This window comes from Mirounga angustirostris, unplaced genomic scaffold (assembly GCF_029215605.1).
Source record: "Mirounga angustirostris isolate CCGP_5_RB_7025 unplaced genomic scaffold, mMirAng1.0.hap1 SCAF_11, whole genome shotgun sequence".
Taxonomy (NCBI): Eukaryota; Metazoa; Chordata; class Mammalia; order Carnivora; family Phocidae; genus Mirounga; species Mirounga angustirostris.
The window spans coordinates 125,582,211-125,604,829 of NW_026991719.1; the positions used below are offsets into that span (position 1 = coordinate 125,582,211).

Consider the following 22,619-nt stretch of genomic DNA (forward strand, 5'->3'; position numbering starts at 1 on the left):
GCGCCCTGCCCTGCACCATCAGGCAACCGGGCGGGCGGGGAGGGGCTGGGCGGCCCGGCCGCCCCGCCAGGATAAGTCGGGTTGGGCACTGTGGCGAGGGAGGCCGGGGCTCGGCTGGGACGCGCTTCTGGCACAGCCAGCTGCTCTTCAACCCCAGGTAGGCGGGAGCTGGGGCTGGCGAGGGTGCGGGGTGCCAGGGCCGCTGGGTCGTGGGCACCGCCTTGGGGCGCGCTGGCACCTGGGAGAAGCCAAGGGTCTGCAGAGCCCACTCGCCTGATAGGGCAAAGGCCCTCAGGCACCAGTCCGAGCCCTGAGACAGCAGCTCCTCAGGCCTTAGGGACGCACTACCCCCTGAGGCTGTGGCCCCGGAGCTGGAAGGGAGGACCCCAGGCTTCTAACCCCAAATGGGAAAGCTGGCCGGCCGGGGCTGGGCGCCGGGGGCAGGGCACAGGGTAGGGCGGAGGCCCGCCTGGCTCCCCACCCCCCACAGCCACCCAACCGGCCCAGCCAGGTGGCAGTGAGCCCCACAGGCTGCCACCTCGCCCTGGAGCCCGGAGCCTGCCGCTGGAGCCTGCTGCCGCCGTGCACCACGGAGAAAGTGCGGACCCCAGCCCGAGTGCACCTGCCCCTGCAGCCCTAGGTCAGGGCCCCAGCTCTGTGAGCTTCGTGCGCAGATGGTGCCCTGTGGGGTTGGCAGGAGAGCCAGCTGCCACGCCGTTCTCCACCCTGTTCGGCACCCCAGGCACGGAGGGGAGCCCTAGGCCCATCCTGGGATGGTGTTTCCCTGGGGGAGGGGGAAAGGAACAGCCGGCAACCCGTTGCCATGCCGGAAGCCAAGTGCTGGGTTCCTGGGGGCCATGCCCCCCACCCCGTCCTGTGCACCCCCAGCAGTGTCCTCCACCGGCACCGCCCCCAACCATCAGGCTGTACCTGGCACGACTTTACGAGTCCCCTGAGGCGGGGCTAGATGGAGACAGGTCGCCTGCTCTCTGGCCAGTCTTATTCCGGGCCAAGGGGGTTGGGGGGGTTGGGGAGGAAGGTCTCCTGGACGGGCTGCCTTTGTCAGCACCTCCCTGCCCCCAGCCCGGACAAAGGCAGCCATTGAGGGCCAGGCCTGGCACTTGGACCAGGCACCAAGGCTACCAAGGCTGAGGCTGGCATTGCAGGGGCTCAGCACCCTGACCTTCCCGTGGGGGCTCAGTGGCCTACCCTGTGCCCTTCCCAGGGACCCGGCGGGAGGGGGGGGGTTTGGGGCGGGGACAGAGAGGAGCCGGCTGGCTGGCACGGGGTGGCAGTGGGGTGGGGCTGGCTGTGTGGGTCTCATTTTTCTGGCTGAAAGAAACTGTGTCCTTTGTCCCCAGGTCCCAGGGGGTGTCTCTCTGGGGGTGGGGGGTGGCAGGGAGCCCCCTGGCCAGAAGAGCCCCGGTGGGGGTAAGAGCACCAGATAGTGAGTCCCTGGCCCGGGCCTGCGGACAGAGAGGACATTGTTGGGGTGGAGGCAGGGCTGCCTCGGCCCCGCCACTGTTGACAAAGCTGCCAGCTGTGGTGGAGCCCAGCCGCCAGGCCCTTGGCCCCCTGTCCCCCGCCCCCGGCCTCCCTCCTCCCCGGGCCGCCAAGCCTCAATGGTGTCCCTCCCACTCAGGACAATGCCCCCCACAGCCGTCTTGTGCCCGTCACCACTGCCCTGGGCTAGCTGAACGGAGGAGCCGTGCGTCCCCGGGGACTGCACAGGAGACCCCTCCGTTGCTCCCCTCCGAAACGGTAAGTGCCCGGGGCCCCTGTCCACAAAGATGTCCCCGGGAGGGCAAGGCAAGGCAGGCCAAGCAGTCCAGGGGAGCCTGGGCCTCGAGGCCCCAGATGCTGTCCCTCTACGCCCTCAGCCACACGCCCCAGACACTGCCAGCGATATTCCAGGTCTAGAGGAAATGCCCCTGTCCCCAGGCCAGGCCTGACCTTCCTGTCTGTGTTCCTGAGATAAGGGGCTTGGGGGCCATCCTCGGGGCTCAGCCTCCAGCTGGCACGCCCACCAGGGCCCGGCCTTGCGTCTCTGCTGCCAAGCTGCAGGGCACTGGGTGACAGCAGGCCTGCTCCTGGCTGGCATGTGCCCACGTGCCCAGCTGTGCAGGACCCTAGCTCAACTGAGGGCCTGGCTTCTGTCCCCTTCTCTGTGGTTCCTGTGCCCAGGGGCTCTGCCCGGCATGGGGTCTCTTTCTGTGCCTCTCTCGCCTGATCACCTCAGCAGCCAGCTGGGAGGTGGGGTGGGGGGCATGGAGCAGGGGCCCCGCTCAAGCCTTCTCTGGAGGCTTGGGGTCCCCACCTGGCCCATGGCAGATACCTTTAGTCTGAGCTCTGAATGGCTGCACGTGGGTAGGTGGGGGAGCCCATGCCTTGCTCCCTCCCCCTGACCGCCCTCTCCTCAGTCAGGCTCCCCCCTCTCTTTTCTCCCATGCCTCCCCGTTAACACCCCCAGGGGCTGGGGCCCACAGGCCAGGGAACAGGCCTCCCCCTCCCCCCACGCCTCGTGTTGTCTCTTGGTGCCCCCCCCCCACCGTCTCCCCCAGCCCCCACGCTGTCTGGCCCTGGGGTCTCCCCCAGCCCCTGCTCTGACCATCTCCCAGCCCTCTGCTGCCGGCCCTGTATTCCTGTGCCCTGCAGTTCTCTGGCTGCCTCAGTTTCTCCCTGGCTCTCTCTCCCTCCCTGGCACTCCTTCTCCCCTCTGGCAGGGGTCCCTCTTTACAGCTGGCCCTAAACCTGCCCTCGATGTCCCTTGTGCTATGGGTGTCCCCCACTCTTGCATGGTGGCCTTGCACCTCTTCATCATTGTCCTCGTCCTTGTCCTTGCCCCCCTTCCCCCTTGCCTGGGTGCTGCCCACCCCTCTGCCTCCCCCATCTCCCCCCATCAGCACCTCCTGCTTCTCCCCTGCGCTGCCCTCCTCTCCTGCCCTTTCCTGTCTCTGTCACGGCCCTTCTGTCATTCACTCAGAGTCCTTCTGTTCGCATTCCCCTGGCTCTTCAGGATCTGCCCCCTCCTTCAACAATCTAGATGCATAAAAAGTAGGAGATGAAAGCAATTCTTTCCTTGGGCACCCATGTGTGCCCCCCGCCCCACCTTCTCCCCGTGCCTTGGATACTCTCTCTCTCTCTCTCTGCTTCTCTCCGTCTCCCTCTGTCTCTTTCTCTGTCCTCTCCCTCCCTTTCTTACCTGTCACTCTTCTAGGTTCTTCCCTCCCTCCCTCCCTCCCTCCCTCCTCCCGTGCCTCCGGCGCTCTCTCTCCACGCCCTCTTCCCTGGGGCCTTCCTCCGCCCTGACGCGTGCGGGCCTCACTTGGCTCTGCCCCCCGCCCCCCGCAGGCGCCCGTGATGGCTGCCCGGCGCCCCTTCGGCCCCCGCCTCCTGCCCGTGCTCCTGCTGTACCTGCCGCTGCCCCTGCCTCGGGCCCGTCACTTCGCCGCCCCCAACACCACCTTCAACCACTTGGCTCTGGCGCCGGGCCGCGGCACGCTCTACGTCGGGGCGGTGAACCGCCTCTTCCAGCTCAGCCCCGAGCTGCGGCTCGAGGCGGTGGCCGTCACCGGCCCGGTCGTGGACAGTCCCGACTGCGTGCCCTTCCGCGACCCGGCCGATTGCCCGCAGGCCCGGCTCACCGACAACACCAACCAGCTGCTGCTGGTGAGCAGCCGGGCCCAGGAGCTCGTGGCCTGCGGGCAGGCGCGCCAGGGCGTGTGCGAGAAGCGCGGCCTCGAGGACGTGGCGCGCGTGCTGTACCAGGCCGAGGACCCCGGGGACGGGCAGTTTGTGGCCGCCAACGCCCCAGGGGTTGCCACGGTGGGCCTGGTGGTGCAGGCGCCGGGCCGGGACCTCCTGCTGGTGGCCAGAGGCCTGGCGGGCAAGCTGTCGGGCGGGGTGCCGCCCCTGACCGTGCGCCAGCTGGCCGGGCCGCAGCCCTTCTCCAGCGAGGGCCTGGGCCGCCTCGTGGTGGGCGACTTGTCCGACTACAACAACAGCTACGTGGGGGCCTTCGCCAACGCCCGCGCGGCCTACTTCGCCTTCCGCCGCCGCGGGGCCCGGGCGCAGGCCGAGTACCGCTCGTACGTGGCCCGCGTCTGTCTGGGGGACGCCAACCTCTACTCCTACGTGGAGGTGCCGCTCACCTGCCGGGGCCAGGGCCTCATCCAGGCTGCCTTCCTCACGCCAAGTACGCTGCTGGCGGCGTTCGCCGCAGGCCCCGGCGGGGCGCGGGCGGCGCTGTGTGCCTTTCCCCTGGCCGAGCTGGACGGGAGCATGGAGCACGCCCGGCGCTTGTGCTACACGGCCGGCGGCCGGGGCCCCAGCGGCCTGGAGGAAGCCACCGTGGAGTACGGAGTCACGTCCCGCTGCGTCGCCCTGCCCGCCGTGAGTGGCCCCGTCACCCTGGGCTTGGCTCCTGCCGGCTCGCGCTCGCGCGCTCGCTCTCGCGCTCTCTCTTTCTCTCTCTCGCTCTCTCTTTCTCTCGCTCTCTCTCTTTCTCTCTCTCTCTCTTTCTCTCTCTCTCTCTCTCTTTCTCTCTCTCTCTCTTTCTCTCTCTCTTTCTCTCTCTCTCTTTCTTTCTCTCTCTCTCTTTCTCTCTCTCTCTCTCTTTTCTCTCTCTTTCTCTCTCTCTCTTTTTCTCTCTCTCGGCCTCCGCCGGCCTGGCCTGCCTCTCCGGCCCCGGCCCTCCACACTGTCTCTCAGGCCGAGGCAGGGACTGCCACATGTTAGTCCCGGGCTGTGGGCGGCTGGGCGCTGTCGCGTGGCAGTCGCCCATGCCCTCCTGCCTAGGGGATGTCAAGGAGGGGCCCAGCTCCTCGTGGCTCTCGGCCCGCTTCTTTTGGTCTTTCTTCCTCTGAAGTGTCAGCTTGTCCCGCCATGGGGCTGGGGAGGCCCCCGACCACTCTGCCCTGGGGCCCCCCAGGGCTCCCCGGCCCTGCCCTGCAGCCTTGACTCCCTCGGGGCCCCGGGAAGGCACCTCCCGCCTCTTGCCGGGATTGATTCTCCCCTCCCGGGCCGCGCAGGACTCCCCGGAGTCGTACCCCTGCGGCGATGAGCACACCCCCAGCCCCATTGCCGGCCGCCGGCCCCTGGAGGCCAAGCCTGTGCTGCAGCTCGGGCAGCCCATCAGCGCCGTGGCAGGCCTCCAGGCAGACGGGCACACGATCGCCTTCCTGGGGGACACCCAGGGTCAGCTGCATAAGGTGAGCCGAGGGGGCTGCCCTGGTCCCGGGCCCCTGACACCAAGGCCTCTACCCTGCTGGGCTGAGGCCCTGCCCTGCCGCGGCTCAGGGACACCCCAGGTACCTTCCGTGTCTCGCTGGCAGGTTGCAAGGCCGTGCTGCACACGGGAGGCTGGCCGGGTGCCACCTCCTGGGGGCTCCTAGTTGCATGAGTTAGGATGACTGCCCAGGAGGCTCCTGGGCAGCCCCAGTTTCTCCAGCCGATGGCGGAAGCCGACGGTCAAGGTGGACAGGGAGGGATGCCATGGGGTGGGGGTGGGCAGTGCCTGGTCCCCAGAGCCAGCCCGGCCCCAGGAGTCTCTCTGAGGCAAAGTCTGGCCTCCTCCTGACCTCTTTACCTCCCTGCAGCTGCCCTCCTGCCCCTGGCACCAAGGCCCTTACCCAGAGTGGCTGGGTGATGGCGAATGGGGGAGGTGAGGTGAGCAGAGCAGGAGGCCCAGGGGCCTGCCCCACCCTCCGTGGCACGGCCTGGCCTCCCTGGTCCAGCAGGAAGGAGAGCTGGCTCTGTGGGGACAGGATGCTCCCTGGTAGCCCCAACCAAGAGGAGGGCACATGCCCTGAACGGTCGGCCTGTGGCCATCTTGAGAGCAGGCCTTGTCGTCCCTCCAGGTCTTTCTCAATGGCTCCCGAGGCCAGGTGTACCACTCCCAGCAAGTGGGGCCTCTGGGCTCAGCCATCAGCCCAGACCTGCTGGTGGACAGCAGCGGCAGCCACCTCTATGTCCTGACTGCCCAGCAGGTGAGGCTTGTCCCCGGGGGTGGGGGGCACACAGGACCCGAGTCCCTGCACCCACTACCTCTGTCCCTTGCTGCCCATCCAGGTGGACCGGGTACCCGTGGCAGCCTGCCCCCAGTTCCCTGACTGTACCAGCTGCCTTCAGGCCCGGGACCCACTGTGTGGCTGGTGCGTCCTCCAGGGCAGGTGAGCACAGGGCCTGTGCCCAGACTTGGGCCAACAGGTGGTGTGTGCAGGGAGGGCGCCCCTGGAAGCAGCCCTAGGCCTGCCAGGAGGCCAGCTCGGCTTCCTGAGGTGGAGGTGCGGGGCCACCGTGGAGGCCCTCCATCCTGCCCCTCGCGGCCCAAGCCGCTCTCTTCTCATTTCCCAGCCCCACCCCCAGGCAGGCCTCTGTCGCCTCTCCCAGGTGTTCCCTGGCCCACTTCAGCTCCAGGAACCCCTTATGGCAACCCTCCCCTCTGCAGCACGGTCAAGACCAAAGCCCGCACATCGGCCGCGAAGCCCTATCTGCTTGGCCCCTTCCGCTTGAGCACGGTCCCTTCCGTTCCCCCCTCCGCTCACGCGCTCCGGCTGGGCCATCCTCCCAGCCCTCTTGCCACCCATCACCTGGGGAGCCCGGGACCTACGTGGTGACCCAGTGGGCCCCTGCCCCACAGGTGCACCCGCAAGGGCCAATGTGGGCGGGCCGCCCAGGCCAACCAGTGGCTGTGGAGCTATGAGGACAGCCACTGCCCGCACGTGCAGAGCTTGCTGCCGGCCCAGCGCCCCCGCCAGGAGCAGGGCCAGGTAAGCCGCCTGCCCTTGCCTGCCTGTGGGGGCCGCCCATCGGCGGCCCCCCGTCCTCTGCTCCCACCATGCTTGGCCCGAGCTCCATCTCCTTCGGTGAGAGGCACCGCTCCCCCCCTACCGAGAAGCCCCTGCCTGCTCTGTTTTCCTTGCATGTGTCCCAGGTCACCTTGTCTGTCCCCCGGCTGCCCACCCTGGCCGTGGATGAATACTTCCATTGTGCCTTTGGGGACTATGACAGCTTGGCTCACGTGGAAGGTCCCCACATAGCCTGTGTCACCCCTCCCCAAGACCAGCTGCCACTTAACCCTCCAGGCACAGGTGAGGGGCCCCTGGGGCAGGGGGCTGGGGGCCGGGGCAGGAGCCGGAGGGGCAGGAGGCCCGTGACCCACCCTGCCACCACCACCCCCTCCCAGACCACATCACCTTGCCCCTGGCTCTGATGTTTGAGGACGTGGCTGTAGCTGCCACCAACTTCTCCTTCTATGACTGCAGTGCTGTCCAGGCCTTGGAGGTGGCTGCCCCGTGAGTGCTGGGCCTGGCTGCTGGGTAGGGGTGGCCACCCCCGATGGTGCCCAGCCTGAGCAGCCCCCTGCCCCTCCAGGTGCCGCGCTTGTGTGGGCAGCCTCTGGCCATGCCACTGGTGCCCCCAGAGCAGCCGCTGTGTGTCCGGGGAGCACTGCCCAGAGGGCGAGGGTACCGTCTACAGCGCCCAGGAGGTGGGTGGGCCCCGCCCCCACGCCCCCTGCCGCCGCACACCCACCCCACGCTGGGCCCTGCCCAGGCCCCTCAACTTCTGAAGGGCTAAAGGGGCTCCTTTCCGCAGGTGGATGTCCAGGTGCGTGGCCCAGGGGCTTGTCCCCGGGTGGAGGGCCTGGCAGGTCCCCTCCTGGTGCCGGTCGGTTGGGAGAGCAGTCTGGCCCTGCGTGTGCGGAACCTTCAGCATTTCGGAGTGAGCAGGGGACGGGGATGGGGGGGGGGGGCGCTGACTGCGTCCGGGGTCCTGACACTGTCCACTCCCAGAGCCTGCCCGCCTCCTACCACTGCTGGCTGGAGCTGCCCGGAGAACTTCGAAGGCTGCCGGCCTCTCTGGAAGAGATGGCCGGGGACGTGGGCCTCATCTACTGCCAAGCCCAGCAGGTGTGCGGCCGTCCCTCAGCCTCACCTGCCACCAGATGCTTCCCGCAGCCCTCAGACGCCCCCCACACCCCTTGGCTCCCAGACTGTTCTAAGCCATCAGTGTCCTGTCGTCAGTCACGAGGCAGGCAGGCCCCAGGCATGCAGCGGGAACATGGCACCCCCAGCCTGTGCCCTAGGCTTGCAGTCTGGTGGGAGACGTGGGCACTGAACAAAGGCACCCATTCTGGGAGGAGTGTCTTGGAGGAGACAGGGATCAGGGTTGTCCAGAGTTGGGCCCGGCCTGACCCCACCCTCCGCCTACAGTTCCGCCCCTCCACGGCCCAGCCAGAGCTCCCGGTGCCCATCTACGTCACCCGGGGCAAGAGTCAGCGGCTGGACAACGCCCATACTCTCCATGGTGAGCTTGCGGGCGGTAGGGCAGGTAGGACAGGGCATGTGGCAGAGGGGAGGTGCCTCAACGCCCTGCCTGACCTTCCCTAGTGACCCTGTACGACTGCGCCGTGGGCCGCCCCGACTGCAGCCGCTGCCAGGCAGCTAATGGGAGCCTGGGCTGCGTGTGGTGCAGCCACGGCCAGCCTACCTGTCGCTACGGTCCTCTGTGCCCCCCCGGGGCCGTGGAGCTGCTGTGTCCCACTCCCAGCATTGACACAGTGAGCCCCCAGCCCTCCCACCTCCTCCCCACCTGCCCTACCTGCCCCCCCGCTCGCCCCCACTGTCCTAACCTCACCTGGGTCAGACCAGCCCTGCTCAGGCCCCCAAGCCCTAGCAGCTCTGTCCCGCCTCAGGCCGGTCAGCTGGTTGGGTACCTCCATTGCCGAGTGGATGTGGGTTTGGGAGACTCCATCACCATCCTTCCCTGCTGCAGATCGAGCCCCTGACTGGGCCCCCCGAGGGCGGCTTGGCCCTCACCATCTGGGGCTCCAACCTGGGCCGGGACCTTGCCGAGGTACAAGATGCCGTGAAGGTGGCCGGCCGCCCCTGCAGCCCTGAGCCCTCTCTCTACCGCACCTCTGCCCGGTGAGGCATCCGAGCTGCCGGGGGGGGCTGAGGGATGCCCTCCCGGGGAAGCCCTCGGAGAGCGGCTACCCAGAGAGAAGGGGGGCTTGCAGCCAAGAAATGCGGGCCCAGGTCAGAAGCGCCAAAGGAAGACGAGCCAGGGGAGGGAGAGAGAGGGGAGCAGGCAGTAAGAGGGGTGGCAGCAGGGGGGGGGGCGGGGGAGGAGGTTCTGGGCAGTGGCTGGCGGGTGGCCCACGGCTCCCGCTAAAGATGCATCTGGTCCATGGGAGCCCTGAGCAGCTCCTGGGCCTCCATTCCCCAGGATTGTGTGTGTGACATCCCCCGCTCCTAACGGCACCACAGGGCCAATCCAAGTGGCCATTAAGAATCGGCCACCGGGCATCTCAACCCAGCATTTCACCTACCAGGTCAGCGCCCACCCCAGGGTGGTCCCCATGCAGGGGATGGTAGGAGGGAGGGGCAGGAGGGAAACCTAGGTGAGGATTTCGAAGCTGGCCTCGGGCTACCTGCCACATGTCCAGGAGGAAAACCATGGGATCAGAGTGATCATCCCGGCCACCAAGTGGAGGACCGGCAGCCAGAGCAGCAGGCGGGGCGGTGGGGGGGCCTGAGGGAGAGCAGGGACGCCTCCAGGCGCTAGCTGAAGCCAGGAAGCCCCAGGTTGGCGATTGGATCTCCTGACGTAGGGCTTGGGGGAGCTGGGAGGTGTAAGCCATGGTGGAGGAGGAGGCCGTCCCGAGGGGCAGAGGCGCGGTGAGGAAAGAAGAGCCCCCTCGGGGGGCCGAGGGCAGCTGGGAGGCTTCCGGGAGGAGGGTGCGGTCAGCTGTGGCCTGCGGGATAAAGCCGCGGCGCCTGGGGACTGGGGCCTACGTGAGCAAGTGTCAGGCCAGGCCGCCGTGGCTGCCCCAGCCTGCTCTGTCCCTCAGGACCCCATCCTGCTGAGCCTGAGTCCCCGGTGGGGCCCCCAAGCAGGGGGTACCCGGCTCACTATCCACGGGCAGCACCTCCAGACAGGAGGCAGCATCAGGGCCTTCGTGGGTGGACAGCCCTGTCCTATGTGAGTACCTCTCCTCCCGGGCCCAAGCTGCTGGCCGTCCGCTGGGGCTATCCCCTGGGGGCCTCGCCACCTCCTTGTGTACGTGGGGGCCGTGGACTCAGGGCTCCCTAAGGCCCCCATCAAAGTCCAAGAGCAATGGTCACTGTGCCCACCCCTAATGGTCTCTGCCCTCATTGAGGGAGGCAACGTGGGTCTCTGGTGAGGTAGCCAGGCCCAGGCTCGAGCCCAAGATGCCAGCCCCCTCCCCACCCCGCAGCCGGGAGCCGGTGTGTCCTGAGGCCATTGTGTGCCACACCATGTCCCAGGCCAGCCCAGGAGAAGCTGTGGTTCGAGTGGTCTTCGGCCACGCCCAGCGCACGCTGCTCACCAGCCCCTTCCAGTACACTGCCAACCCGCAGCTCGCGGCGGCGGAGCCCAGCGTCAGCTTCCGGGGGTGAGGACCTAGTCCGCGGCACGCAGCCTCGGCTCCGGCCGGGGACGTGGGGCTGGCCCAGGGCCGCCCGCCACCCCCCCACCCGCCGCGTCTAACTACTGTCCTGACACAGGGGCGGGCGGCTGATCCGCGTCAGGGGCACGGGCCTGGACGTGGCGGAACGGCCCCTGCTATCTGTGTGGCTGGAGGCCACGGCAGACGTGCAGGCGGCAGGGGCCCAGCCCCAGGACCCAACCCCGAGGAGGAGCTGTGGGGCCCCTGCCGCGGCCCCCCAGGCTTGTATCCAGCTCGAGGGGGGCTTGCTGCAGGTGAGCACCCCGCCGGCAGGTGGCAGGGCTGCTCTTGCCCAGTGGGCCGGGGAGGGGGGGCGGTGGGGGGAGCCACTTTGCCCCCTGGGAGCGAGCCAGGAAGCCCCAGCTCACCCCTCCTTGTCCCTCGCAGTGCTCCACCGTCTGTTCTGTCAACTCGTCCAGCCTCCTCCTGTGTCAGAGCCCCGCTGTGCCAGATGGGGCGCACCCCCGGCGGGTCTTCTTCAGCCTGGACGGTGTGCACGTAGACTTTGCCAGCGCCAGTGGGGGCCAGGACTTCCTGTACCAGCCCAACCCCCGTCTGGCCCCCCTCAGCCGCGAGGAGCCCACCCGCCCCTACCGCCTCAAGCCTGGCAACGTCCTGGACGTGGAGGTGAGGGTGTCCCGCGGGCCGGCTCTGTGCAGGGACCGCGGGCACGGGCCGGGCGCCCCGGCTCAGGCCCCTGGTCTCTCTCCCAGGGCCAGGGCCTCAACCTGGGCATCAGCAAGGAGGAGGTGCGCGTGCACATCGGCGATGGCGAGTGCCTGGTGAAGACGCTCACGCTCACCCACCTGTACTGCGAGCCGCCCTCCCGGGCCCCGCAGCCCGCGAATGGTTCCGGTACCCTGCCACAGTTTGTGGTGAGGCGGGGCTCCGGGCGCAGAGGGGGCTGGGCGGCCAGGGCCCTGAAGGCCCGCACTCAGGAACCCTGGCCGCCCCCCGCATCAGGTTCAGATGGGCAACGTGCGCCTGGCCCTGGGCCCCGTCCAGTATGAGACTGAGCCCGCTCTGTCTGCCTTCCCCGTGGAGGCCCAGGTGGGCCTGGGCCTGGGCGCTGCCGTGCTGATCGCCTCCGTGCTCCTCCTCACCCTCATGTACAGGTGAGAGGCTCCTCCCCGTCATGCACACGCCTGCGCAAACTTCCCACTGCGCTTTCGGAAAAGCTTGGTGGCCCCGGGGCCCTGGCAGGCGCGGGCCTGTGGCTCACACCTGGTCCCCCGGGGCTGCAGGCACAAGAGCAAGCAGGCCCTGCGGGACTATCAGAAGGTTCTGGTGCAGCTGGAGAACCTGGAGATTGGCGTGGGCGACCAGTGCCGCAAGGAGTTCACAGGTGGGGAGAGGGCAGTGGGGAGGGGCACAGAGGGCCCACCTGGGCCTGAGCCCACACGTCAGTGGCTCCTGGCCTGCAGACCTGATGACCGAGATGACCGACCTCAGCAGCGACCTGGAGGCCAGTGGGATCCCCTTCCTGGACTACCACACCTACGCCGAGCGAGTCTTCTTCCCAGGCCATGGTGGCTGCCCGCGGCAGCCAGTACTCGAAGGGCCTGGGGAGGAGGGCCGCCGTGGCCCCGTGCGCCAGGGCCTCACGCAGCTCTCCAACCTGCTCAACAGCAAGCTCTTCCTCCTCACGGTGAGGGCTGTGCGGGTGGGCGGGCCTCGAGGGGCATGGAGGTGGGGCTGGTACGGGCACAAAGGTGGGACGATGCGTGGGACGCCCCTGAGTGCTAGCGCCCCTGCCCCCAGCTCATCCACACCCTGGAGGAGCAGCCCGGCTTCTCCCAGCGGGACCGCTGCCACGTGGCTTCTCTGCTGTCCCTGGCACTGCACGGCAAGCTCGAGTACCTGACTGACATCATGAGGACGCTGCTGAGTGACCTGGCCGCCCATTACGTGCACAAGAACCCCAAGCTCATGCTGCGCAGGTCGGCTGGGGCTGGACCATGGGCCCGGAAGCAGGGGTGGTGGCTCCCCGCTGAGCCGCACCCCACCCTCCCCCACCCCTGCCCGGTCCTGGGCTGGGCAGGGCCAGGAACGCCCAGGCGGTGGGCTAGGACAGAAGCCACTGGGAGGGAAGCGGACGGGCCTCCTTCCCAGGGACGTGGGCACGAAGGGCTGACAGGTGGAAAGGCTCTGCCTTCCCTTGTTTGCCCAGCTCAGCCCAGTGCCAGGGGGGCGGGGGCCCTGCAGCACCACCTCTCTGACCTGGGGCCTGCTCCCTGCAGGACAGAGACCATGGTGGAGAAGCTGCTGACCAACTGGCTGTCCATCTGTCTCTATGCCTTTCTGAAGGTGAGGGGCACCCTGGCTGACGCCTTCTCCCCTTGCCTCATTTCAAGGCTGCTGCCTGGGGCCTCACCGACCCGGGCCCACATTCCCCCCGGGGCATGAGGCGTGGGATCGGGCAGGGCTGGGGGTGAGGCCGAGGCCGGCTGTTCTCGTCCTCCCTCCGCGCGCAGCTGACCGCCCCTCCCTGTCCCCTCGCGCCCGCGGCGCGGACGCCGCAGGAGGTGGCTGGTGAGCCGCTGTACGTGCTCCTCCGGGCCATTCAGTACCAGGTGGACAAGGGCCCCGTGGACGCCGTGACCGGCAAGGCAAAACGGACCCTGAACGACAGCCGCCTGCTTCGGGAGGACGTGGAGTTCCGGCCCCTGACGCTGATGGTGCTGGTGGGCCCCAGGGCCGGCGGGGCGGCGGGGAGCAGCGCTGCGCAGCGCGTGCCCGCGCGGGTGCTCGACACAGACACTATCACCCAGGTCAAAGAGAAGGTGTTGGACCAAGTCTACAAGGGCACCCCCTTCTCCCAGAGGCCCTCGGTGCACGCCCTAGATCTCGGTGAGAGAACCAACCACCCGTCCCTGCACGGGGCTGTCCCCACCCGGAGATGCTCAGCCCTGCGCTGCTCCACATGGTTGGGGGTGGGGGGGCTCCGACCTTGTCACCTTGAATGCACAGCCGGTGCAGACTCAGGGAACAGGCTGCAGGCTAATGGGCTTCACTGGGTGCCCCCAGAGTGGCGCTCGGGCCTTGCTGGCCACCTAACCCTGTCAGATGAGGACCTGACCTCGGTGACCCAGAACCACTGGAAACGACTCAACACCCTACAGCACTACAAGGTGCCAGGCGGACAGGGGCTGGGGGGCGGGCCCCCACCTCTGAGTCAGCCAGGGAAGGAGCCCAGCCTCCACTCACCTTCCCGCCAGGTCCCGGATGGAGCCACCGTGGGGCTCATCCCCCAGCTGCACAACGGAGGTGCCGTCTCCCAGAGCCTGACCCAGAACTGCCCCTTGGGGGAGAGTGAGTCCTCTGGCCCCAGAGCTGGAAGTGGGCAGGCAGGAGTCCCGGGCACGCTGTCTGCCTCACCTGGGTGTCCCCCACACCTTGCCAGGGGGCGAGCCCAACCTCTAGGCGGGACCAAGGACCTGGGGCGGACGAGGCCAGCAGCTCGTCCTGGTTGGGGAGCTCTGGGACCATGGGGGGTTGGGCTGAGCTCTTTGCCCCTGCCTTCCTCGGCGCCCGCCACCCTGCCCCGCGGCCAGGTGTCCCCAGCCAGCGGTGTGGGATAGGGGACCGGGGCGGAGGACTGAGGCCAGACTTCTGGGCCCTCAGACATTCCCATGCTGGAGGATGCCGAGGAGGGTGGGGTCCGCCTCTGGCACCTGGTGAAAGCCTCCGACGAGCCGGAGGGAGCGAAGGCGCGTCGCAGCAGCCTGAGGGAGCGGGAGCGGGAGCGGGCGCGGGCCAAGGCGATTCCGGAGATCTACCTCACCCGCCTGCTCTCCATGAAGGTCGGTGTGGCTGGGGGGCTGGGCCCCTGACTGAGCCGTGGGGGAGGGCGTGGTCCTGAGAGCTAGAGAGGTGGCCTGACCCCCGGCCAGAGCACGGCCCTGGCCCATACCTGCCTCCCACACAGACCCCCACCCCACCCCACCCCCGCCTTCCAGGGCACGCTGCAGAAGTTCGTGGATGACACCTTCCAGGCCATTCTCAGCGTGAACAGGCCCGTGCCCATTGCCGTCAAGTACCTGTTTGACTTCCTGGACGAGCTGGCCGAGAAGCATGGCATCGAGGACCCGGAGACCTTGCACATCTGGAAGACGAACAGGTACGTCGCCTGCTAGCCCCCAGCCCATGCAGGGCACGGCCCACGAATCCAAGCTTGGTGGCATCCACCCTGCATTTCTGACACGGACCCGCAAGACAGCTCCCTATGGAACTCAGGCCTGGGGCCCGGGCCGACGGTGCCCACGGCTGGTCTGTGTCCCCAGCCTGCTGTTGCGGTTCTGGGTGAACGCCCTGAAGAACCCACGGCTCATCTTTGACGTGCGGGTGTCGGACAACGTGGACGCCATCCTCGCCGTCATTGCCCAAACCTTCATCGACTCCTGCACTGTCTCCGAGCATAAAGTGGGCAGGGTAAGGGGTGAGGACGAAGGGCTCCCGGGGGAAGCCATGGAGGCTCAGCAAGGAGCCCTGAGTGGGGCTGGGAGGGGTGGCGCATAGTGGGGGCCAGGAGGCTGGGGTGAGGGGGCACTGGGGGTGCATTCAGGGTGACAGGGCCGGAGCTCCCCCCTGCCGCACCCCCCCGCCTCCCCGCTCAGGCCCACTCCTACCCGGAGCAGGATTCCCCAGTGAACAAACTGCTCTATGCCCGGGAGATCCCTCGCTACAAGCAGATGGTGGAGAGGTAGGTGTTGGGGCATCAGGGCTGGGGGGTGGCGGCCGCCCGGCCCTAACTGTGTCTCCTCTGCCAGATACTACTCCGACATCCGCCAGAGCTCTCCCGCCAGCTATCAGGAGATGAACTCAGCTCTGGCCGAGCTCTCCGGGGTGAGGCATGGTGCAGGGGGCACACCCCTCCACCTTTGGGTGGGTGCAGGGGAGAGGGGGGAGGGTTGGGGTTTAAGGTCCAGGCTGGAGCCTCACCCCTCCATGTGTGGTCCCCAGAACTACACCTCTGCTCCCCACTGCCTGGAAGCTCTGCAAGAACTCTACAACCACATCCACAGGTATTATGACCAGGTGAGGCCCAGGGTTCTCCAGGGGGGAGGGGTACGCCCCCAGAGCCCAGAGGGAGGCCCCAGGAATCTCCTTGGGGATGGAAGGAGGTGTCTAGGCCAATCTGGGCAGAGGGGAGGAAGGGCCCAGGTTGGGGAAGAGGCGTGACTTCTGTGCAGATGCCTCAGGGAGGCCTGGGGTGGCCCCTGCCGGATCCCCAAGCCACTGCTGAGATGGACTCAGGGCTGGGGGGCCCTGGGCTAATGGGCAGAAGGCAGAGGCCTCAAGCGAGGCGCCCTCCTCTGCTCTGGCAGATCATCAGCGCCCTGGAGGAGGACCCTGTGGGTCAGAAGATGCAGCTGGCCTGCCGTCTGCAGCAGGTAGCAGCCCTGGTGGAGAACAAGGTGACTGACCTGTGAGCTTGGGCCCCCGCGGATACCCAAGGCCCGCCAGCCTGGAGAGGAGCAAGCAGGCCCTCCCACCGCAGTGCCTTAGGACCCCTGGATGGAGCCAGCAACAGGAGGGGCCGGTGGAAAGTGGAAGGGGGTTGTGCCCACCAGGGGGCTCCCCACCGCCTCCCACCCACCGGCCCTTCGCCCTGCTGTTCCCCTACCTGGGCTTCCTTCTAATTTATAGTAGTCCTCACCTCTTCTCCTCACCTCCCCCACTGTATTTATTTGCTTGCTGGAGAATCACATCTGGAAATAAAATAGAAAAACATCTTTTTAGAAAAAGTCCAATCCCAGCCCCTGCCTTTCCCTGCGGGTCTACTCAGTGCTCCCTTGCTTGGCCCTCCCCTTGGCCCCATGGCTGTGACCTCGGCCTGAGGAAGAGGGATCATCAGGCACCCACAGGCCATGCTCTCTCCCCTCTCCCCTCACCTCCCCTGGCCCACCCGCCCCCATCTATGCCCACCCTTCCCTACCAATTCTTTCCTGGCCCAGGGACAACAGGACCAAGTGTCTCCCATCTTGGGCTAACCACAGTCACTGCCGAGCCCCCTCTGCTTCTTTCGGACTCCCCGATAGTCCCCAGCTGGACTCCCAGCTCCACACATGTCCCCCTCCATTCCCTCCTGGTCGCAGCCAGAGTGATCTTTCTAAAGAGCAAAAGTGCCCCTCAGCCTCCATGGGAATCTCACACTAGTGCCCACGGGCTCCGGGTAGGACCCTTAGCTGCCCAAGGCCTTCCCGCCTCCCTCCCACACCCAGCCACTCTGTGGCCAAAGAGGTCTCCCGTCCATCCAGCTGTAGGCCTCACCCCAGCCAGGCTCTGCACCATCCTGGAAGCTTACCCACCCACCCCTTTCTGGGGGAGTTGACTCTTTCTGGTCCCTTGGATGCGGCCCCAAAGTCCCAGGCCCCAGAGGGCTCTGCCCGACCCGGAAGTCCCTCTGTCACCAACCAGCCTGCCTGTTAGAGCTAGAGGAGGACCCCTGAGGACAGGGCCAGGGTGGATGGTTCCCTGTGCTTCCCACAAGGAGCTGGGAGGGAGGCCACACAGTGTCAGCACTAGAGTCCTGAGCAGGCAGGTTCCCAGGATTCGACACTGTCCGGGCCCCTCCGGGGGGAGGACCCAGTTGCCTTCAGCTCATGCCCCTGACTCATTCAGCCAGAATCCCCAGCGACAGACACCATGTTCAGAGAGAGGAGAGCTCCAGCCTAAGGGGTCAATGAGCCTCAAGAGAAGTGGGAACCCGGCTGAGAGGGGGCGGGGAATGGGGTACCCATGGGAATGGGAAGTGTCACCTTTGGAAAGGCTACCACAAGGGCCAAGCAGGAAGCCAGGGAATGTTCCAAGAGTGTCCCTGGTACAGTAGGGCATGTGCGGTGGGGGGCGGGGAGGGGCTCAACATGAAGCCCAGGCTGTCCACTGCCCCCCTCAGCTGGCTCCAGCTCTGGAGTGTGGGGACTCAGCCCGGGAAGCAGGTCGCTGACACGTCCCCACTCAGTGGGCCCCCTCTGCTACCCCTGGGGCATGGGGGTTGAGCCGAGGGACTGGGTTGCTGCATCTTCTCGTGGGTGTCCCCCTTGGTCCTAGGGCCCCCCTTGGGACCGTGCGGGGGTCCCCCTTGGTGCAGGGACTTAGGGTGGAGGCTGGGTCGCGCCACGTCCCCACCGTGGCCCCCTATGCCAGCCGTGGGGCGGGGGCGGGGGGGCGGCTGGTCCTGGGGGCCAGGCTCTCCTGGGCCACGGTGGCCGCACCGCCTCCTCCCCGCCGCATACCTTGCCCACAGCCGAGCAGCTGGGAGGCTATTTATAAAGGCGGGTGAGATCAGCGGCCGAGGCTATAAATGCGCGGGCCGCAGCCGGGCCCCACAGGAGCAGCCGCCTGGGGCGCGGGAGCTGCGGGCCGCGCGGCCGGGATGAGCGCCAGCGCGGGTGGCGGCGGCGGCGGGGACAGCGGCAGCAGCAGCAGGTAGGGCTCGGCCTGGGCGCCCGCGTGGGGGGGGGGTGCCCGGCGCCGCGGCCGCTCACTGCCCGCTCACCCCACCCGCAGCTCGCAGGCCTCCTGCGGGCCCGAGTCCTCGGGCTCCGAACTCGCCCCCGCCGCGCCGGCGCCGCGGATGCTGCAGGGGCTGCTGGGCTCCGATGACGAGGAGCAGGAGGACCCCAAGGACTACTGCAAGGGTGAGGCCTGGCCTCGGGCGTGGGCGGCCAGGTGGCGGCCGAGGGACACAGGGGCGGCAGGGGAGGAGGAGGGTGCTGAGGCCGGCCCACGTGGGCCCTGGGGCCGGCGGGGCTGGGCTCTGCGGGGGGGGGGGGGGGGGGGGACACCCAGGCAGGCAACACCACCCACCGCGCCGCTCACCGTGCCGTCTGGGCTCCCTTCGCCAGGCGGCTACTACCCCGTGAAGATCGGCGACCTGTTCAATGGGCGGTACCACGTGGTGCGCAAGCTGGGCTGGGGCCACTTCTCCACCGTCTGGCTCTGCTGGGACATCCAGTAAGCGCCCCCTCCAGCCCCCCACCCAGGGCCCAGGGTCGGCTAGGAGCCTACCCCTGGGCTTGGGTGGGGCCACCGCGATGCCCCCATGAGTCGGGCCAGGCGGCAGCCGATGCAGGCCTTGGTGTTGCAGGCGCAAGCGCTTCGTGGCCCTGAAAGTGGTGAAGAGCGCGGGGCATTACACGGAGACCGCCGTGGATGAGATCAAGCTCCTGAAATGTGTGAGGCGCCTCCCTCCCGGCTCCCGGCTCCCGGGCAGGGCGGGGTTCCCGCAGGGGCGGGCTCCAGCTGGCTGAGCCCCGGAGGACCTGCAGGAGCAGGCCAGGGAGGGGGAGAGGAGGGCCAGAGGTGCCTGGGGGGTGCCGAAGGGAGCAGCTGGTGCGGGGCAGGTTGGAGCCATTCGTGGCCCCTTTGCTCCAGGTCCGAGACAGTGACCCCAGTGACCCCAAGAGAGAGACCATTGTCCAGCTCATCGACGACTTCAGGATCTCAGGGGTGAATGGAGTCCGTATCCTTCCCACGATGAGCCGAGCCATGTGGCAACAGCTGCCGTCCCAGCTGCTAGGGCCTCAGTCTCCTGATCTGCACGACGGGGGCTTACCCTCCCAGGGACACTAGTCTACACACTAGCCCACCGCTTTGGGGGTTTGTGTCTATGTGGCAGGGGGAGGGGGGTGGATGACCAGGCGGACACTGGTTACCCACGGGCATTGCTGACTTACCCCCCACACGGCAGGGGCCGCCTCTGTGGCGGTGCCCTGTCTCAGGGATAAGCACAGAAGGTCACCATCCCAACTGGCACATGGGAGAGGGACAGGGACAGGGACACTGTAGTGACACCGGAGCCTCGGGTGGGTGGCGCCTGCGCCCCAGCTGTGTGTCTGCTGGCCGCCCTTCACTCCGAGCCCCAGATGTGTGCATGGTGCTGGAGGTCCTGGGCCACCAGCTCCTCAAGTGGATCATCAAGTCCAACTACCAGGGCCTGCCCGTGCCCTGCGTGAAGAGCATCGTGAGGCAGGTGAGCATCCCGTGCTCTGCGTGAGCAGGGTGGGAGGCAGCCTGCACAGGGCCGCTCAAGTGCAGGGGTGGCTCTCCCCAGGTGCTGGACGGCCTGGACTACCTCCACACCAAGTGCAAGATCATCCACACAGACATCAAGCCCGAGAACATCCTGCTGTGTGTGGGTGACGCCTACATCAGGCGCCTGGCCACCGAGGCCACAGAGTGGCAGCAGTCAGGGGCACCACCCCCATCCCGCTCCACAGGTAGCAAGAGCCTGTGTGGGTCCAGGGTGGGGCCTGTGGGCCTCAGCCCCTGCCTGAGTCTCTGCTCCTTTCTCTCCCCCCAATGCCCCACCTGCCCCCCCAGTCAGCACTGCCCCCCAGGAGGTCTTGGTAAGTTGGGGTGCCCCTCTTTTCCTGGGCCTCATCTCCCCATCTCCTCAGAGCTCCCTCCTCGGCCTCTCTGGTCCCGCCCCCTCCCCACCTCCCTGCCCTCCTGCCCCCCCCCGGGGTGAAGGTGATACACAGGGTGGGTCACATGCCCTAAAATGCCCTTGGTGGCTGCCTCAGTGGAAGGACACTGCATCTAGGGCCAGGAGGGGAGGCCAGCGCCCAGCCAGAGGCAGGCCCATCAGCTCCTCCCCAAACTCGAGCTTTGGGGAGCGTAGTGGGGGAGGGAGGCAGGAGGCAGGTGAAGGGCTAGTGCCAAGGGGGGGGCTGGAGCGGGGTGGCACCACATTTACTCATCCAAAGTAGCCCGGGGTGGGGGGGCAGTGCCTGGGTGGCTCCGTAGGTGGAGCATCTGCTTTTGGCTCGGGGCTCTGGTCATGGTCCCAGGGTCCTGGGATCGAGGCCCGCATGGGGCTCCCTGCTCAGCGGGAAGCCTGCTTCTCCCTCTCCCGCTCCGCCTGCTTGTGCTCCCTCTCTCGCTGTGTCTCTCTCTGTCAAATAAATAAAATCTTTAAAATCAAAAAAACAAAGTAGCCCTGGGGCCCGTTGGCCTTGGCCCCCGTGAGGCGAGCAGGCCACAGGTAGAGGCTTGGGCTGGTCAGGGGGTGGGAGACGTGAACCCGGGGCTGACCCTGGCTCTGATGGCAGACCGGTAAGCTGTCGAAAAACAAGAGGAAGAAGATGCGGCGCAAACGGAAGCAACAGAAGCGGCTGCTGGAGGAGCGGCTGCGGGACCTGCAGAGGCTGGAGGCCATGGAGGCGGCGGCCCAGGCTGAGGGTGAGGGGCCGGAGCGCGCGCCCGGCAAGCGCAGGCCACCGGGGCTGACTGCTCACACACCCCCTCTGCCCATCTCCCCAGACGCTGGCTCGAGGCTAGAGGGGGGCAGCGGCTCCACCTCCTCTTCCGGCTGCCACCCCGGGGGGGCCAGGGCCGGCCCCTCCCCCGCCTCCTCCTCCCCGGCGGCCGCGGGCGAGCGCAGCCTCAGCCCAGGCTCCCAGACCTCAGGCTTCTCGGGCTCCCTCTTCTCTCCGGCCTCATGCTCCATCCTCTCAGGCTCCTCCAACCAGCGGGAGACCGGGGGCCTCCTATCCCCCAGCAGTAAGTTGGGCAGCGCCTGCGGGAGGGCTTGGTGGGAGGGTGGCAGGGAGTTGGCAGATGGGGGTGGGGCCCGGCCAGCTCAGTCTCTCCCCAACCTCTTCCTTCTCCAGCACCGTTTGGTGCCTCGAACCTCCTGGTGAACCCCCTGGAGCCCCAAAATGCAGACAAGATCAAGATCAAGATCGCAGACCTGGGCAACGCCTGCTGGGTGGTATGAGCTGGCCTGGAGAGCAGAGCTGGGCACCCTGCTGTGAGGGCAGGGCCGCAGGGCCGCAGGCCCGCTCCGGAGGAGCCCGATGGGGCCTGCAGTGCCACTCGACCAGACCCCAGGGTCTGCCTCATGACGCAGACCCAGGACTGAGCCCAGACCAGCATCGGTCCCATCCAGTCAGCGGAACTGGACCCCATTGCAAGGGGCGGGGACCACTGGGAAGAGGCCGGTCCCTCTCGGGACCTCTGGGGACCCTGAGGCTCAGAGCGAACCCCACTGAGCTCCTTGGGTACATGGCCCAGAGGAGGTGGGAGATGGTGGGGGCCGGTGGGGGCGGGCCAGCTGGGGCCCCAGCTCCTCCCCAGGGCTCCCCTTGCCTCCAGCACAAGCACTTCACCGAGGACATCCAGACTCGCCAGTACCGGGCCGTGGAAGTGCTGATTGGAGCGGAGTACGGGCCCCCGGCCGACATCTGGAGCACAGCGTGCATGGTATGCCCCAGCTGCTCCAGCCTCGGGCCGGCCCGCTGGCTGGCAGCCTCACCCTCTCCCCCCTTCCAGGCCTTCGAGCTGGCCACCGGCGACTACCTATTCGAGCCTCACTCTGGAGAAGACTACAGTCGCGATGAGGGTAGGGGAAGGCCGGCCCTGGGCTCAGCCTCGGGGCCTCCCGGATGCCCAGCCGCCTCCCAGCCTCCTCTCTGTCCACAGACCACATCGCCCACATTGTGGAGCTTCTGGGAGACATCCCCCCAGCCTTCGCCCTCTCAGGCCGCTATTCCCGAGAGTTCTTCAACCGGAGAGGTAGGGCCGAACAGGCTCAGTTCACCTGGATGTAGACGGTAGGGCAGGGACCACAGGTTCCAAAGCAGGGGGAGCACTGCCTCCCAGAGCCAGAGGCCTTCCTGGCAGGGCCTAACACACGGCCCGTGACCCGCCCCCAGGAGAGCTGCGGCACATCCACAACCTCAAGCACTGGGGCCTGTACGAGGTGCTCATGGAGAAGTACGAGTGGCCCCTGGAGCAGGCCACGCAGTTCAGCGCCTTCCTGCTGCCCATGATGGAATACATCCCGGAAAAGCGGGCCAGCGCGGCCGACTGCCTCCAGCACCCTTGGCTCAACCCCTAGGCCCCACGGGCACTTTGTGCAGCTTGAGGCCAGCCTGGCTCACCCTCAAGCCCCTCCCAGTGCCTTCAGGGAAAGCGGGACGCCTCCTGCCACCCGGCACGAGCTGCCCTCCTCCCCCCTACTGGGTGCCAGCTTCCTCACAGCCCGTGGCAGGGCAGAGAGATGCTGGAGCCAGGCCCACCGTTTAGAATTCGTTCTGCCCCCAACCCTCACAACATGCCCTGAGTGGGAAGTGTGCGTATTTCTTTTCTTAATAAAGTGTGAACTGAAACGTTGGCATCCTGGAGTGACAGAAGCGCA

At 67.6% G+C, this 22,619-nt stretch overlaps 2 protein-coding genes across 12 annotated transcripts; both read left to right on the forward strand.

Moving 5' to 3' along the window:
* On the forward strand, positions 1–16,206 carry PLXNB3 (plexin B3). 6 transcript variants are annotated; one of them, XM_064574711.1, is made up of 37 exons: positions 1–157; positions 1,643–1,761; positions 3,352–4,392; positions 5,031–5,210; positions 5,859–5,987; positions 6,070–6,170; positions 6,641–6,770; positions 6,935–7,091; positions 7,187–7,295; positions 7,375–7,489; positions 7,597–7,722; positions 7,794–7,910; positions 8,214–8,307; positions 8,391–8,560; positions 8,776–8,927; positions 9,229–9,334; positions 9,854–9,984; positions 10,241–10,417; positions 10,530–10,725; positions 10,859–11,098; positions 11,185–11,346; positions 11,435–11,586; positions 11,716–11,816; positions 11,896–12,119; positions 12,233–12,411; positions 12,712–12,778; positions 12,994–13,155; positions 13,243–13,321; positions 13,499–13,602; positions 13,690–13,783; positions 14,096–14,274; positions 14,431–14,591; positions 14,755–14,902; positions 15,088–15,173; positions 15,241–15,316; positions 15,434–15,508; positions 15,799–16,206. In XM_064574711.1, the coding sequence occupies exons 3-37, from the start codon at positions 3,361–3,363 to the stop codon at positions 15,901–15,903; spliced, it is 5,616 nt and encodes a 1,871-aa protein (XP_064430781.1). In that variant the 5' UTR covers positions 1–157; positions 1,643–1,761; positions 3,352–3,360; the 3' UTR covers positions 15,904–16,206. The 6 variants fall into 6 exon arrangements, with proteins under 6 accessions (XP_064430781.1, XP_064430782.1, XP_064430783.1 ...); XM_064574712.1 differs by having other exon boundaries at positions 12,994–13,149; XM_064574713.1 differs by having other exon boundaries at positions 12,994–13,149; positions 15,109–15,173.
* A 1,483-nt stretch (positions 16,207–17,689) lies between these two features.
* SRPK3 (SRSF protein kinase 3) lies at positions 17,690–22,589 on the forward strand. 6 transcript variants are annotated; one of them, XM_045884000.3, is made up of 15 exons: positions 17,697–17,902; positions 17,984–18,114; positions 18,322–18,430; positions 18,549–18,651; positions 18,851–18,938; positions 19,342–19,448; positions 19,530–19,695; positions 19,799–19,824; positions 20,530–20,659; positions 20,741–20,980; positions 21,091–21,191; positions 21,575–21,682; positions 21,752–21,821; positions 21,902–21,994; positions 22,135–22,586. In XM_045884000.3, exons 1-15 carry the CDS (start codon positions 17,778–17,780, stop codon positions 22,317–22,319), a joined length of 1,782 nt encoding a protein of 593 aa, XP_045739956.2. In that variant the 5' UTR covers positions 17,697–17,777; the 3' UTR covers positions 22,320–22,586. The 6 variants fall into 6 exon arrangements, with proteins under 6 accessions (XP_064430785.1, XP_064430786.1, XP_064430787.1 ...); XM_045884006.3 differs by having other exon boundaries at positions 17,701–17,902; positions 18,564–18,651; positions 22,135–22,585; XM_064574716.1 differs by having other exon boundaries at positions 17,692–17,902; positions 21,575–21,821; positions 22,135–22,588.
* Positions 22,590–22,619: the final 30 nt, after the last annotated feature.

What these genes read in the sequence shown, in the direction of transcription:
- PLXNB3 (XM_045883991.3), top strand. Translation starts at nt 3,361, where the DNA reads ATGGCTGCCCGGCGCCCCTTCGGCCCCCGCCTCCTGCCCGTGCTCCTG. An exon ending in CCCGCCAGGAGCAGGGCCAG is followed by an intron (nt 6,771 to 6,934) that starts GTAAGCCGCCTG and finishes CATGTGTCCCAG; the next exon opens with GTCACCTTGTCTGTCCCCCG. An exon ending in GCAAGCTCTTCCTCCTCACG is followed by an intron (nt 12,120 to 12,232) that starts GTGAGGGCTGTG and finishes CCCTGCCCCCAG; the next exon opens with CTCATCCACACCCTGGAGGA.
- SRPK3 (XM_064574715.1), top strand. Translation starts at nt 17,778, where the DNA reads ATGCGCGGGCCGCAGCCGGGCCCCACAGGAGCAGCCGCCTGGGGCGCG. An exon ending in TGGCTCTGCTGGGACATCCA is followed by an intron (nt 18,431 to 18,548) that starts GTAAGCGCCCCC and finishes CAGCCGATGCAG; the next exon opens with GCCTTGGTGTTGCAGGCGCA. An exon ending in GGGCCTCCTATCCCCCAGCA is followed by an intron (nt 20,981 to 21,090) that starts GTAAGTTGGGCA and finishes TTCCTTCTCCAG; the next exon opens with CACCGTTTGGTGCCTCGAAC.